General features: G+C 34.9%; 1 protein-coding gene across 2 annotated transcripts; it reads left to right on the plus strand.

Moving 5' to 3' along the window:
• The first annotated feature begins 1,997 nt into the window (after positions 1-1,997).
• On the plus strand, positions 1,998-11,904 carry LOC123200375 (muscle M-line assembly protein unc-89). Of its 2 annotated transcripts, XM_044615546.1 has the most exons (14): positions 1,998-2,334; positions 3,401-3,604; positions 3,735-3,916; positions 5,689-5,815; positions 5,902-6,093; positions 7,099-7,152; positions 7,291-8,166; positions 8,282-8,392; positions 8,978-9,051; positions 9,417-9,468; positions 9,566-9,646; positions 9,728-9,771; positions 10,480-10,554; positions 10,630-11,904. In XM_044615546.1, the coding sequence occupies exons 1-14, from the start codon at positions 2,233-2,235 to the stop codon at positions 11,195-11,197; spliced, it is 2,742 nt and encodes a 913-aa protein (XP_044471481.1). In that variant the 5' UTR covers positions 1,998-2,232; the 3' UTR covers positions 11,198-11,904. The 2 variants fall into 2 exon arrangements, with proteins under 2 accessions (XP_044471481.1, XP_044471482.1); XM_044615547.1 differs by lacking the exon at positions 3,401-3,604.
• The last annotated feature ends 1,620 nt before the right edge of the window (positions 11,905-13,524 follow it).

Genomic DNA, 13,524 nt, shown 5'->3' on the forward strand with positions numbered 1-13,524 from the left:
AATGATATTTTAGGATTGCATCCAAACCTTGTGGGAATAAGTCCTTTGGCTTTATTTTATTTCCATAAAGATACGCAACATTTTTACCCTTTTTCAAAGCAAACAATTATCTTCTAATTAAAAATAATTTATCATTTGTCTCCATTAGTTTATTCCTTGAAAGCTTGTGTTCCAAATCTAATTCTGGTCCAAATTATAATTTTTATAAAATAAATGCAAAATTATAAAAGTCATTTTAGTGTTATAAATTTTTAAAAGGGAAAAAGACTATTTCCCACCCATATTTTAGGCCTATCTCAAACTCATATCCACGGAAGATGAAAATCTAGTTTTCTCACCCATGACCAAACTGTCGTCAAATTTCTCAGTTAGTGGTAGGGGTAAAATCGATATTTTATTGTTTAAAACTTTAAAATTCACCATTTCCCCCCTCCAGGTTTAAAAACTGTAACTAAACCCATCATCAAAGTTTAAAAAGTTTAGATTTTATCCCTAGGGTTTGTTTCCTTCTCCGGCCACCACCGACGGTCGACGCATTCCATCGATCTCGCATCTCCAACTACAAAGGACGACTCTTCGTCACCCAGATTTGGACGATGAAGCGTCACCCAAATTTGGAAGAGTAGACGAAGGACGACGCTTCGTCATCCTTCGTCATCGCGTCAGGATGACTGGACCAACAACGAAGCGTCGTCCTTCGTCGTCTAATGGAGCGATGAAGAGAGACATTTTCGTCGCACGGTGGTGCAACAAGGAGATGAAGATCTTTTCGTCGCACCACCGCCGTCACACCAAGAGAATGAGGAGGCCGGTGACAACGTCAGAAGATGAAATTAAAGAATGGGGGTGAAACTGCTATTTTTGAAAGTTATGGGAGACGGCTGCATTTTGAAAAATATGGAAACCCTAGGTTTGGGGGTGAAAATGTTAGTTTTCAAAGTTTAAAAACTTTGGTTAAAGATGAAATGTTAGTTTCTAAAACCTAAGGGGAGTGAAAAGTAATTAACTTTATAACTTTTTAATATAAACTGTAAAATATCGGTTTTGCCCCTGTCCCTAACTGAGAAATTTGACGACAGTTTGGTCATGGGTGGGAAAACTAGATTTTCATCTCCCATGGGTATGAATTTGAGATAGATCTAAAAAATGGGTGGGAAATAGTCCTTTTTCCTTTTTAAAAAATAAAAAAATAAAATAAAAAATCAAACAAAATCAATTTGTTGATCACATCTTGACCAATATGATTCAAATCGAATCTAACCAAAGTATTGATGACCGGTTTGAGGTCCAAAATGGAAAATGCATAAATTTGGTTATAATTAAATGTAATTTAAATTTTATATCTATCACGTACTCACATCTTGGCTAATATGATTCAAATCAAATCTAACCAAAGTATCGATAATCAATTTCAGGCCCAAAATGGAGAATGCACAAATTTGGTTATGAGTAAATATAATTTGAATTTTATATTTATTGCATTTTATCAAATTATAATTATGTTTTCCTCACAAATTTCAGTCAAATAATTTTTTATTTGAATTGAATTAAAATTAAAAACATATAAATTTAATTATATTTATATCTATTTATATTCATATTATTATTTATTTAAAAAAATTACCGATACAAACTGGTATATATCAAAATCTTTTTTTTTTTTTTCATACACCCCAAAATCCATATGTTTTTGCCCAAACACGCTAGTGTTTTTGATCGTAAAATATGGTATCCATGCAAATGCAAACGAACAGTCCATCTCAGAGTATGGAAAAAAAGAGCCGTTTAAGAATCAAGCAATCCAGGTTATTCCACGTGGCTCCCACAGTCTGCAAAAATCCAAAAGGCGGATTTCAAACCCCAATTTAACTCAAGATCATAAACACGAGGGAATCCGCGTAGGTAAACCATCGCTAGATTCTGCTTTAAAAGTGGAAGAAGAAAAACCATTATTATTTTATCATATATTACATATATAAATATTTTACAGTCTTCGAAAATTATCTCTATCTGGTATCTACATATTAAAAAAAAATAAAAAAAATTACTCATTCACTCTCTCTGTCTTTCAAACAAACCCTAAGACCTCTCGCTGGCTCGAATCTGGCTCTTGCATATTCGATTCCTGGCTCGTTCTGTGAGTTTTAGGGTTTTAATAGTGTGAAATCAGGGCTAAAGTGTGAGAATTCGAAAGATCTGTAGAAAATTTTGTTGTTTGTTGAAGGCGGAAGCATGGCTTCCTCAAATGATGAGCTCGAGCAACAGCTCGTGGAGGCTGGAAATAGGCTTCTACAATCTCCTTCGTCAGTGGATGAACTCCTTCCTCTTCTTGATGTAAGACCTCTATGTTTCATAGCATGTGAAGTGTGTGTGTGTGTTGTGATCTGTATTGGCTTATTGTGGTTCTGTTTCCGTTATTATTCTAATAAATTGTGATATTTGTGCTGTTAGTTTTATGGTGAATGGGTGCTTCAAGCAGTGATCATTTTAATTTATTCGTGAATATATTGCTTTGTTTGTGTGCTTATGTTGATTTAGATTGTAATATGTAGGTTTATGTGTTTATATTTATTTAGATTGTAATAAACTTTGTCAACATGCTTAACCGACTAATGAGCTGTATTAGTTCTGTTATGTGTTTTCTGATGATGATATCTTGTTTCTGACTTGTTGTTGGTCAACTTGGTGTTAAATTTGAATTTGAAGCATTCTTCTGTTGTTGTGAACTTCTGGAAGTTGTTATTTGTGTGAAGGAGAGTGCGTATTTCAAATAAGAATGTGTGTGCATTTTTTTGAATGTGGGTAAACGATTTTGATTCTGCGGTAAATTAAAAGTTCATATATGTTAATGTCTGAAAAGGAAGGCTTATTGCAAATTAGTGTTATGCCTGGTTGGGGGAATTTGAATTGGTAGAATTAAATTATGCATTTTGTATATATGATTAATTAAATGAAAGGTGCCAGGTTATAAGTATCTGGTGATAGGATAGTTGTCTAATGAATTTCTTACGATAATTAGAAGATCGTATGTTGGGCTTACATATCAAACTTCATTAACATTTATTAATTATATTGAAGCTGGAGATTTTGTTAAAATTCCTTGTTGTCATTTTCTTTGGCTATTTAAAGGAGGGATTAATTGAAGGGATCGTTCGATTTTTTATATAAATCTTCCAGAAAAGGAGAAATGGTTATTATTTTTGGCTTTTCTATTCCATCTTTGTGCTTTAATCACACTAGAGGCTTAAATGTCAATTCATGAATTCTTTCCTTAATTGTTGGTTTTATCTTTCCAAAAAATGAATCGGGAAGAGGCGTTTATTTTTCCCTCATTTCTATTTGCGCTTTTTTACTTTTGACAAGTGTCAAATGGTTTAATTTACCTGAGCTGTGGTTGTAGCAAGTTGAGAATTGTCTGGCAAGGGTGGAACAGTCGCCTGCAGAATCCATGCAAAAGGCACTTTCTTCATCGCAGAAAGCTTTGCTTGCTGATCAACTTTTCAGGCATTCAGACATTGATGTGAAAGTTTGTGTGGCTTCATGCATCAGTGAGATAACAAGAATAACTGCACCTGATGCACCTTATAATGATGAGCAGATGAAGGTGCTTCAAATACATTATCTGGATGTCTAGACGAGCTTTTCATAATAACTGCTATCTGTCTTTGTAATATTCTTCTTCATATGATATTGGCCTTTCATTGTTCCATGTTTTGCATGCGTTGTGTGTGCAGGAAGTATTTCAGCTGATTGTATCATCATTTGAAAACTTATCTGACAAATCCAGTCGATCATATGCTAAGAGAACATCAATTCTTGAAACTGTTGCCAAGGTCAGGTCGTGTGTTGTTATGTTGGATCTTGAATGTGATACTCTAATTATTGAGATGTTCCGGCATTTCCTCAAGACAATAAGGTATGGCCTGACTTGTTTGGCTGTTTTTTTGGTTGTCCTTGTTCCTCCTTCCTCATTGAATGATATGTATTTTTCTGCAAATGGCTCAATTGCTGATAATATGTCACATGGTTCAACATATTTATGTAATATATAAATTTGGGAACAATGAGAAGCACTGGTTTCATTATATAAGTTAATTTACAAATCTCCAATTTCTTAAAAATGAAGCTAGATTTTATGTCTGTGCAATTGATATTATTTATAACTATGGATAATTTGGTTAATTAGCCATCAGAAGATTGTTCATTGTCATAAACTCAGAATTTGTTTTCTTAAGCTTTATTGGTCAATGATTGACTCCCTGAGTTTTATGAGATTTTCTTTGTCTTTTTGGTAATGAAACATCTGGTAAGAGTACATTGGTCAATTTAAAGCTCCTGATTGTGCATCGTTTTGAGGTTATTTTGCTCATTAGTCTTTGAGCATTTCTAGCGGAGGAAAATTAAGGCTTTTACATGTTTCTTTTTTTATATGTGTGTGCCCATCTTTTTAATGCTAATAGTAAAACTTAGTAAAGTTTTTCAAAAGCAAAATGATAATCCTCTAGCAGGATAAACAGTGGTGCTGCCTTCTTTAGAAGTCTTAGGTAAACTGTTAGGTACCTGAGTGGATTTCGGCTGCAGTTCCCCCAAGTATTGGAGTTTCCAGAATAAACAATGTAATCCCAAATTCAATGTAATTGGATTCCCAGCAATAAAGGATCTGCTTTTATATGGAATATCTATTACATGTTATCATTTCCTTTCTCCTCAACTCATTCTAACATTTCCAGGCATAATTCATAAGATCACAACTAACACACAATGACAAAAGGGCTCCTTTTTCATTAATATCACCCAAAAGTTACAGGTATACATGTTTATATCAGTAAAGAGATAATTACAGGAGTTCCAATCACTACAACAGCACAATACTTCCCAAAAATATACAATAAAGCTGCAATACATCAAAATTACACTGTGGCAGTCTCCCAGGCACTTCGAGAGGCCTCATTTAGCTCTGCTACCCGATGCCATTCCCTTCTGAATTCTCTTCTGACTCTTCAGTCTGCATTTGCCCCTTTTTGTTGCTCCCATCTACCAACCCTCTCACAGAAGTCTCCTGTTGCTTCACTGTGATTGGCTGCACTGGTTCTTGTAAACTTGCTACCAGCTTTAGTTTCAAATTGTCAGGTGTACTCATTCTCTTGTCTCCCTTTCTGCTGTTCATTTGGGCCTTTTGTGTGGAATATAAACCTGAGACCTAACATAAACACCCCATTAATTAGTGCTTTAATTTTTGTCATTGACCACCAAAAGAAAATGACCTCCATCAATATTATGGCTAGTATCTGCGAAATTGCAATACCACCGTAAATGGAATCCATTTGGTCTGGTTTTCTAAAATTGACTTTTCTAGGACTCTTGGATCCAACTCTTATTTTCTTGCCTCTGTTTTCTTGGTTCGATTGATAGGGAGAAGTGAAGAGAGACTATAGGTTGAAGATGAAATGGATAAGATAACCCTTGCATTTTTCTGAATTAATTAGTTGTTTAAATAATTCCAAGCATATGCGGGTTCACCCGGTCTATCCATAAAATACTAACGTTTTTGGGTACATGTTTAAACGGGTACAAGTTCAAAAATTGCTATTCTGCAAGTGATGGTCATTAATTGATTGAGAAATAATTTTTGTTCATCTGTGTATGTATGTATTTGTATTTTGATGATTCCTTTTGATTCTTTTTTAGGGATTATCACCCTGAGAATGTCTTTTCATCCATGGAGACAATTATGACTCTTGTTGTTGAAGAAAGTGAAGATATATCTATAGAGCTACTATTGCCAATCTTAGAGTGTTTAAGAAAGGAGAATAAGGTTAGCTATCATTCAAGTGGCCATTTGCCTTATGTTTTTGCTCTTCTATATTTATGATTTGACAAAGAGCTTTGATTATTTTCCAGGAAGTACTGCCTATTGCTCGGAAGTTGGGGGAGAGAGTGCTTGAAGCCTGTGCTGCAAAGCTTAGACCATACCTATTAGAAGCAGTTAAATCCACTGGCATTTCTTTAGAAGATTACAGTACCGTCGTTGCTTCTATCTATCAAGAGTCTGCTGGTTCTGTTGACCAGAATGATGTTTCTAATGAACTTAAGGTAAAATTCGCATAATTTGCTGGATGCTGTTCTATTTTAACTTGAGCACGTCAAATTTTCATTATGGTAATTATTTCTGTCGGTATTATTAGTTTTATGAGTATTTGATTGTAAAGGCTTTTTGTTGTTTATCTTTAATAGGGTGGATGTTTCAATGGAATTTACTTGATCTAATGCTTTTTTCCTCTTGACTTTCTTCACTATTGTTTTGCACTAGATTAAGTGTTTGTATGTGTACAATGATGTGATGCTAGTGCAGTTAAATAATCTTTTCTCTGTGGTTTGTTAATATTCCTTTAATAAAGCTACCTTCACTTCGTTATAGACAACTGATGGGGATAACACTTCTTAGTTATACTAGAGACCATATCTAGCCAGCTTTGCCCCTGCAACCTGAATGCTGTCTCTATAACTACACTGCTGCTGTGACTTCTCTTATCCCAAACCCATCATATCTTGTTAGCATAGCTATTAGTCATTGCTTTCTTTTGAATGTTTCTTGAGAACATCACCTCCAATCTGCTGCCTCAGTCTATCCTCATATTCAGGATTTCATCCATCACTTGATCTACTGAACATAATTGTGTGTGCTTTAATCTTTTCGTTCTATAAGAACTCTTCAACTGAGCTGCATTATTATATCTTTGGACAGAGCTCTTGGCTGTATCTGCTTTATGTTGCATTTTTTCAGAGACCGTGTCTACTACTGGCTAGCATTATTTTTTATTTTTGCTGGATGGTGTAAAAATTAATTTCTTTTTTATTGCATGGAAGCCCAATTTTTAGTGTTTAAATCTGTTGAATACTGATCCTGTTTGCATTACAGGAGTGAATTTGAAATTGGAAGCTAGTATTAATCCTCTGTGAGAGACCTAATTTATTTGTGCAATCTAACATCTGGCTCAGTAGTCATGACATTGATTTATTTCAGTATGCATTTATCTTTTCTGTGTGGATGTTATCTTTATTTGGTTCTATTACTAATTGTGCACAGCATGTCTGCAGGTAGACGAGAATGAAAGCAAGTCATTAGGGGCATCAGTGGATGTGCCAGATCAGGTATTTTTGCTGTGAAATTAAGTCTGATTGTTCTGTTTTGCCTATTAATCTATCTCTCAACATTAAATGTTTTCATCCCTTGTCTTGGTATCTCTAACCTGGAAATGGTAATTTATGTGTCCTTGCAACCATCATTAGGTGGGCAAAGAAATTGCAAGAGAGGCAGCTTCTACTGAGGAAATTGAACCTGCTAATGACAGTTCATCCAAGTCAGTTGTCAACAATGGTGTAACACAGAGCAAAGAAGATGACTCTTCAAAGAAGGAAGAGCATGTTCTTCATGATGAACAGTTCAAAAGTGTTGATACATCAAGCAATGCAGAACCTGATATTTCGGGCACTGATAAAGTGGTTAATGCTGAATGTAAGTCTGAACAAACTACCAAGAGGAGAGGAAGGAAACCTAGTTCTTTGGTCAAAATGACAGAACCTTCCAACACTTCTAATATTGATTGCGAAAAGGAAGTTGAGACACTTAGGGATCATAAAAGCGGCAGCAAGGATGTTCCTAGTTCACCTCCTGGTTTACCATCTGTTGGGGAGGCTGTGTCTTTAGAAACTGAAAAAGAGACTATTATTAAGATTTCATCCCCTAAGCCTGCAGAGAGTGAATCCATAGATGCTGTTTCCCCTTCTGCAAGTGGAGGCCTTCCTAATGAAGGTCGTGCCCAAAGGAGCAGCCGAGCAAAGAGAAAAGAAAGTTTGAAAGAGGCTACACCGTCTGCTGATGATGTTTCTAGAAAGGCATCTGAAGGAACAAGTGATTCAGAAGCAAAACCACATAAGCAGTTGGAGAAAAAGGTGCTTACTGTTTCTGGTAATGAGGATGAAATTCCAACTGGAGAAGGTTCAAAGAAAGAGAGTGGCACCCTTAATGATTCAGAAGCAAAGCTGTTCAAGTCAGCTAAAAAGGTTCATGTCAGCAGTAATAATGGAGACAGATCTATGTTAAAGAGGAAGGAAAAAGCTATTTCTGGAAAAGATTTAACAAAATCATTAACAAAAGAGGATAAAGTACTCCACTTTGGCTTCTTAATTGCAATCTTGCTGTTTGTTAATTTTGTTATGTATAATCATTGCATACCAAATTTAATGTACTGAATCGGAGAGTTGTTCTTAATATTTTTAGGAATTGGTTTCTTCACCAAAGTCAGCTGCAAAACCAATTAAAGATCAGCATCACTCAGAGGATACCCCTAAGACGAATTCCAAGAGGAAGCAGACTCCGGGGAAAGAAAAGGTATGTGTTCTTAGATCAAGGTTGTAATGTGTTTTGTCTTTTCCTCTTTTTTTTTTTTTGTAATTTTTGGGTATCATTATTTAGGTGGACTGATTAACAAAAAAATGTTTTGTACTAGCCATTCTTTTTATCATATGGTACCTTCGCAGTTTGTAGCGAGTAAAGTCCTCTTTAATTTTAGGTTTCTGTTCTTATCAAAACTATCCATGGTTGCTCATATTGAGCTTGTTAAAGTTGATATAACAGACTGAAAATTTATATGTTGACACAACTTGACTCCACAGCTTTTAATTTTTTTTGGGATTCAGTGCTCCAAATCCTTCTTTGTAATTAGACCAAAGATTGTCCATCTTGATAATGACAAGTTATTTGTTCTCCTTGCTGTTTTGGCCTTATTCTGATGGCCTTTCCTTTAGCTTGTGGCTGTTAGTATCAACTGCATGTGCACATATTTTATTTGGTTGACTTCTGCTTGCCTTGACATAATCATTCTTCAGGAAAGGAAATATATGCGGATTCTTGTAAGCTTGGAGCCTCACCTGTTTACCTTTGCAGTTGATTCTTATTAATTGATTGTTGTGGCAGGGAACTGATACTAAGGAATTCGGTGAGAATCTGGTTGGCTCAAGGGTCAAAATCTGGTGGCCAAAAGATCGAATGTCAGTATTGCCTTTTTTTCATCATTTTTCCTGTTGAATATTCACTGTCACACCATATCGTATATATGAGAATTTATATGTAATATCACATTAGGCTGATATTGTGCATCTCTTCAACATTATTGTGGTAACAGCTCCTCAAAATGTATATTCTATCTTGCAGCCTCTCTTTGAGTTTGCTTTGCATAAGATCTTTATTCACACTATTTAGTTTTAGTAAAATGCCTGCTTCGTTTACCTTTTTACTGACTCCAGATTAATTTATGTTTTTCTAATATTTTTGTGAAGCTTGGACTTTAATTAATGAATTCTTTTATTCATTGCTGGCTACTGCGTTTTCAACATGTGCATTTTGTTTTTCACAGGTTTTATAAAGGTGTTATTAAGTCATTTGATTCTACTAAAAAGAAGCACAAGGTGATGCTTCTATTACCGATTCTAGGCCTCATGCCTCCATATTTTTTCTTTATTATTTCATGAAATGGTATTTACTAATACTGTCATTCTTATGTAGGTTCACTATGATGATGGTGATAAAGAGACTTTGAATCTTAAAAGGGAGAAATGGGAGTTAATTGACAACGATTCTGATGAGGTGGGTGGTTTCGGGATCTTTGTATTATTGTCTTTAGTTTTGATACTTGGTTATGAATATAAACTGATAAATTTTTAACAGGATCAAGCAACTGACAGCCCAAGTCCTGATGCTTCCTCTGAAATGTAAGTACTGCATTCTTCCTATTTAGTTTTTTTTTTTTTTTTTTACTCTGAATTGCTGATTTATGTTGCTCCATGTAGACAAAAAATTTTAAATCTTTGGTCTTCTCGCTCTTAATTAGGTTTATATATTATGGTCTAGTAACATGAATGCTACTAGATGTTTGCTTTAACTTATAGAGATGCTGTATGCTTACATTTTATCTGTGTTGCTGTTTATTTCCTGAGTGTGGCCTTTATAATGCCCACTTTCTTATTTGAAGTGATGAAATGATTTTCGGAAGTGTTTTTGAACCATTTCTTAAACTTCAAAATCTCACTCCAAATTTTCCATTCTTACCATAATTTGTTTTGTTTCATGAGTTGTCTAACAGCCAAACTGTGTGGTTGTATAATTTGTTACCTTATCTAATCTTTTGGACTCCTTGGTCACTATTGTCATCATATGATTTTGTAGAGAGTATCTTATGTTAAGAGAGTTTTTGCCTGAATAGAAGTCTTTTACATCATATATTCAGTTTTCCTTAATATGATTATGTTACTCTTCAGCTGCTCTATTTTTTCGCAAGTTTTTGGATCTATTAGTGTTACAGCCAAGGTTGATAATAGAGTGATTGAATCCCCTAGTGCACTTTGAACCATAATATAAAACGGTAATTTTTGCTCTTGTAATTCATTTCACATTACCTTTTCTGAACGAATTGTTTTCAGGCCACTGAAGAAGAAATTGAAAACAAGTTCTGATCAGTCTACTAAGCAGGGGAAGACAGATGCTTCACCAAAGAGGTCAGTGATTTATTCTACCCCACTGTTGCTTCTAGTTTTACTTATGAGTTCTGAAGTTCAATAATTTATTTCTAGGGTTGGAGGGGCTTCTTCTAGCAAATCCAAAGGTGAATCCTTGAAATCTAGTCGTAAGTCCAAGGAGGAAAGTAAAGTTGATGGCAAATCCAGAGATGGTTCTAAGAGTATTACTAAATTAGAAAATGAGAATGTTCTCAAAAGTAAGGATCATGCATCAAAAAGTGGCAGTACATCAGTTGATGTTTCTTCAAAGTCAGCAAGCAAATCCAAGAATGATGCCATTGAAATTGCTAAGTCTAGCAAATCCAAGGAGGGTGGTTCTGGCACACCCAAAACTACTACCAAATCCAAGCAAGACACCCCTAAGACTGGCAAGTCCAGGCAAGAAAGTCCTAAGATATCTTCCATTGTAAAGGCTAAATCCCCTAGAACTGTTGGAAAATCTACTGCTAATGGAAAATCGAAATCTAGTTCATCAAAGTTGAAAGAAATTGAGGATGTGAAGGATTCACCTGATTCTGGTAAAGTGTCAGAAAGTACAAAGGGGAAATCTTCAAGTCCTTCCAAAATTCAAGGAAGTGAGACAAAGACTGGAAAGAAGCGACAAAGAGGATCAAAAAGCTGACCATCTACTTAAAATGTAGTGAAGCTGTTTGTTCTTGTTCTCTTCATATCATTTTGGAACCTGGATCTCCTTATTGCAGCTTTCATCCATGTCCCAAGTGCTGCACTCACAGTAAGCCATTGCGTTTGGTTTTTGTTATTCTCTGTGAGATGATATCCTGGACATGGCTAGCTATTCATGTGGCATCCACAGTTAGTCTTAGCTTACAGTGGTTGTAGGTTTAAGTTAGTTTTATGACTCTAAATTGGAATTTATAATGTTGCCTAAGCCACAGTAGTATACAATGGATTAGCTTTTGTTAAAGAAATTGCTTTAATAGATAGTGTGATGGAGTCAGATACTTGCTCTCCCCATACCCTTTGACCTAATTGCGGTGTCTTTTACATTTTTAGTAGCTTCCAAATCTTCCAATCTGTATTTGTTCCAGGCGAGGTGATTGACTTTTGTTACGATGATATAGAGAGTTATACATCCAAGTGCGGGCGCCCGCATGTGGTACATTGTTTGGGCTAAGCCGACTGGAGTAGTATCCAGTTCACAAGCACATGCCAGGACTCTCTATTTGTTATGTAACAATGGTGTTAGATGTATTCGTCTTGGAATTGTTTTCTTTCTGTTTTCTCACTGGAGTGACGGCTATAAATGGAGGGACAAATGTTGTGTGATCATCTGTTATTTTATCAAAATTAATTAATCATATAAAGACATGTCAGCGTTTGCATCTGTGCTTATATTTAGTGCATGAAGTGTTATTGCTTTTTGAAATATGGAACACAGGGCAGCTGCCATACAAGGAATTTGTGTTTAATTTTAAGGTGCGCATTTGATAGTATTATTTATAGCTAGAGATGATCAAATTAACTATAAGGAAATTGGATGAAAGCTAACTATGGCTATGTATCTATCATTGCTACTAATTCTGATTTACCCGTAATCTGTTAAACTTCCGGAGATTTTCGGACTCTGGTCCGATATGATTTTGGGTCCAACAAATGGAGACGATCACTGCAGGATGTTTGGCCAAATGGTAGGAAATTTACCATTGTTGGTTTCATGTATATTGTTTGTTGTTTTAGAAAATCCAGAACTTGGATCAACCCTGTACAATTATAGGGCTTGCAAGGACACATTTTACTTTGTGTATTATGCATTGGCACGGTTGAATAATTTGATGTCTTAGATGGTCTTTATGGGCGGATTTAAATTTGAGATGAGTTTAAATAAGGGTCAATCCGAGTTTCATTTGAAAATAGAGTGATCAGTGCCAGCTCAAATTTGAGTTTGTGTTGACTCAAATTCAAATCCTGCTGGAGTCCAAGAGCACATTCGAGAAAAAGAGACAATAGATGTGATCCTCGGAGGCTAGAGAATCTGTCGTACCCGCTGACCCTTTTCAGCTAAACTTAATATGTATAGCTAAGCCCACTTCAAATTCTTTATCACATCACCTGCATGGACTTGACTACACTATATATATATATATATATATATATATATATAGTCAAAATTTGAAGTGATTCCACGCAAAGAATCTTATGAATAAAAAAACACTAATTACTATCATGCTTATCATGCTATGATTTGACATGATATGATATGATTTAACGATAATCATTTAAACTTTAGTGAAGACTAAGCCCGCAATCCCCACATTAATATATATGTATATATATATGTGTGTGTGTGTGTAATTCGGCATCAGCCACTGGCATGGTTGTACTGCTCACTTAGTTAGCCTTTTGTTTGTTCGTTGGGTTGTTCCATGAATAGACGGTACCTGAAGACTCAATTTTCTTTTTTTAAATAATAAATATTAGCAGGTATTAATAAATTTATTGATAGCTTTAATTGTTTATCTTATTTTTAATTAAAAATTGTTTGATTATATGATACATGAATTTACTTATTAATATATATAAAATATTATTCTTATTTCATTAGTTATTTATATCTAATTTTTTTTCCTCTATAACATTATTATTATTATATAGCCAAATGTTACTGTAAAAGTGCAAACCTTGTTATATGGTATCTTTAAAAGGACAAGAGAGTTGAAATAAGTTTAAACATAATCACTCTTGGTGGAACTTTGAGCTAAGTCTAAGTCACTTTAAGCCAATAACCTTGAGTGCCTATAATTCATGTACAAGCATTGCAAACTCATGATCAATTGCACAAAATTTATTAAACTCTAACTATTTCTCAAAGATGAACACCCCAAAACCTAGTGGAAAGAATTAGATATTCAATTAAAAGAACAATTTACTATTGTGGAAAAACACTTTGAAGGGCATCACAGAAGGCGTATTGGGTAGAAAATAGAAATG

The sequence above is a fragment of the Mangifera indica genome, chromosome 17 (assembly GCF_011075055.1).
Source record: "Mangifera indica cultivar Alphonso chromosome 17, CATAS_Mindica_2.1, whole genome shotgun sequence".
Lineage (NCBI taxonomy): Eukaryota > Viridiplantae > Streptophyta > Magnoliopsida > Sapindales > Anacardiaceae > Mangifera > Mangifera indica.

What these genes read in the sequence shown, in the direction of transcription:
- LOC123200375 (XM_044615546.1), top strand. Translation starts at nt 2,233, where the DNA reads ATGGCTTCCTCAAATGATGAGCTCGAGCAACAGCTCGTGGAGGCTGGA. An exon ending in CATTTCCTCAAGACAATAAG is followed by an intron (nt 3,917 to 5,688) that starts GTATGGCCTGAC and finishes ATTCTTTTTTAG; the next exon opens with GGATTATCACCCTGAGAATG. An exon ending in TTGACAACGATTCTGATGAG is followed by an intron (nt 9,647 to 9,727) that starts GTGGGTGGTTTC and finishes AATTTTTAACAG; the next exon opens with GATCAAGCAACTGACAGCCC.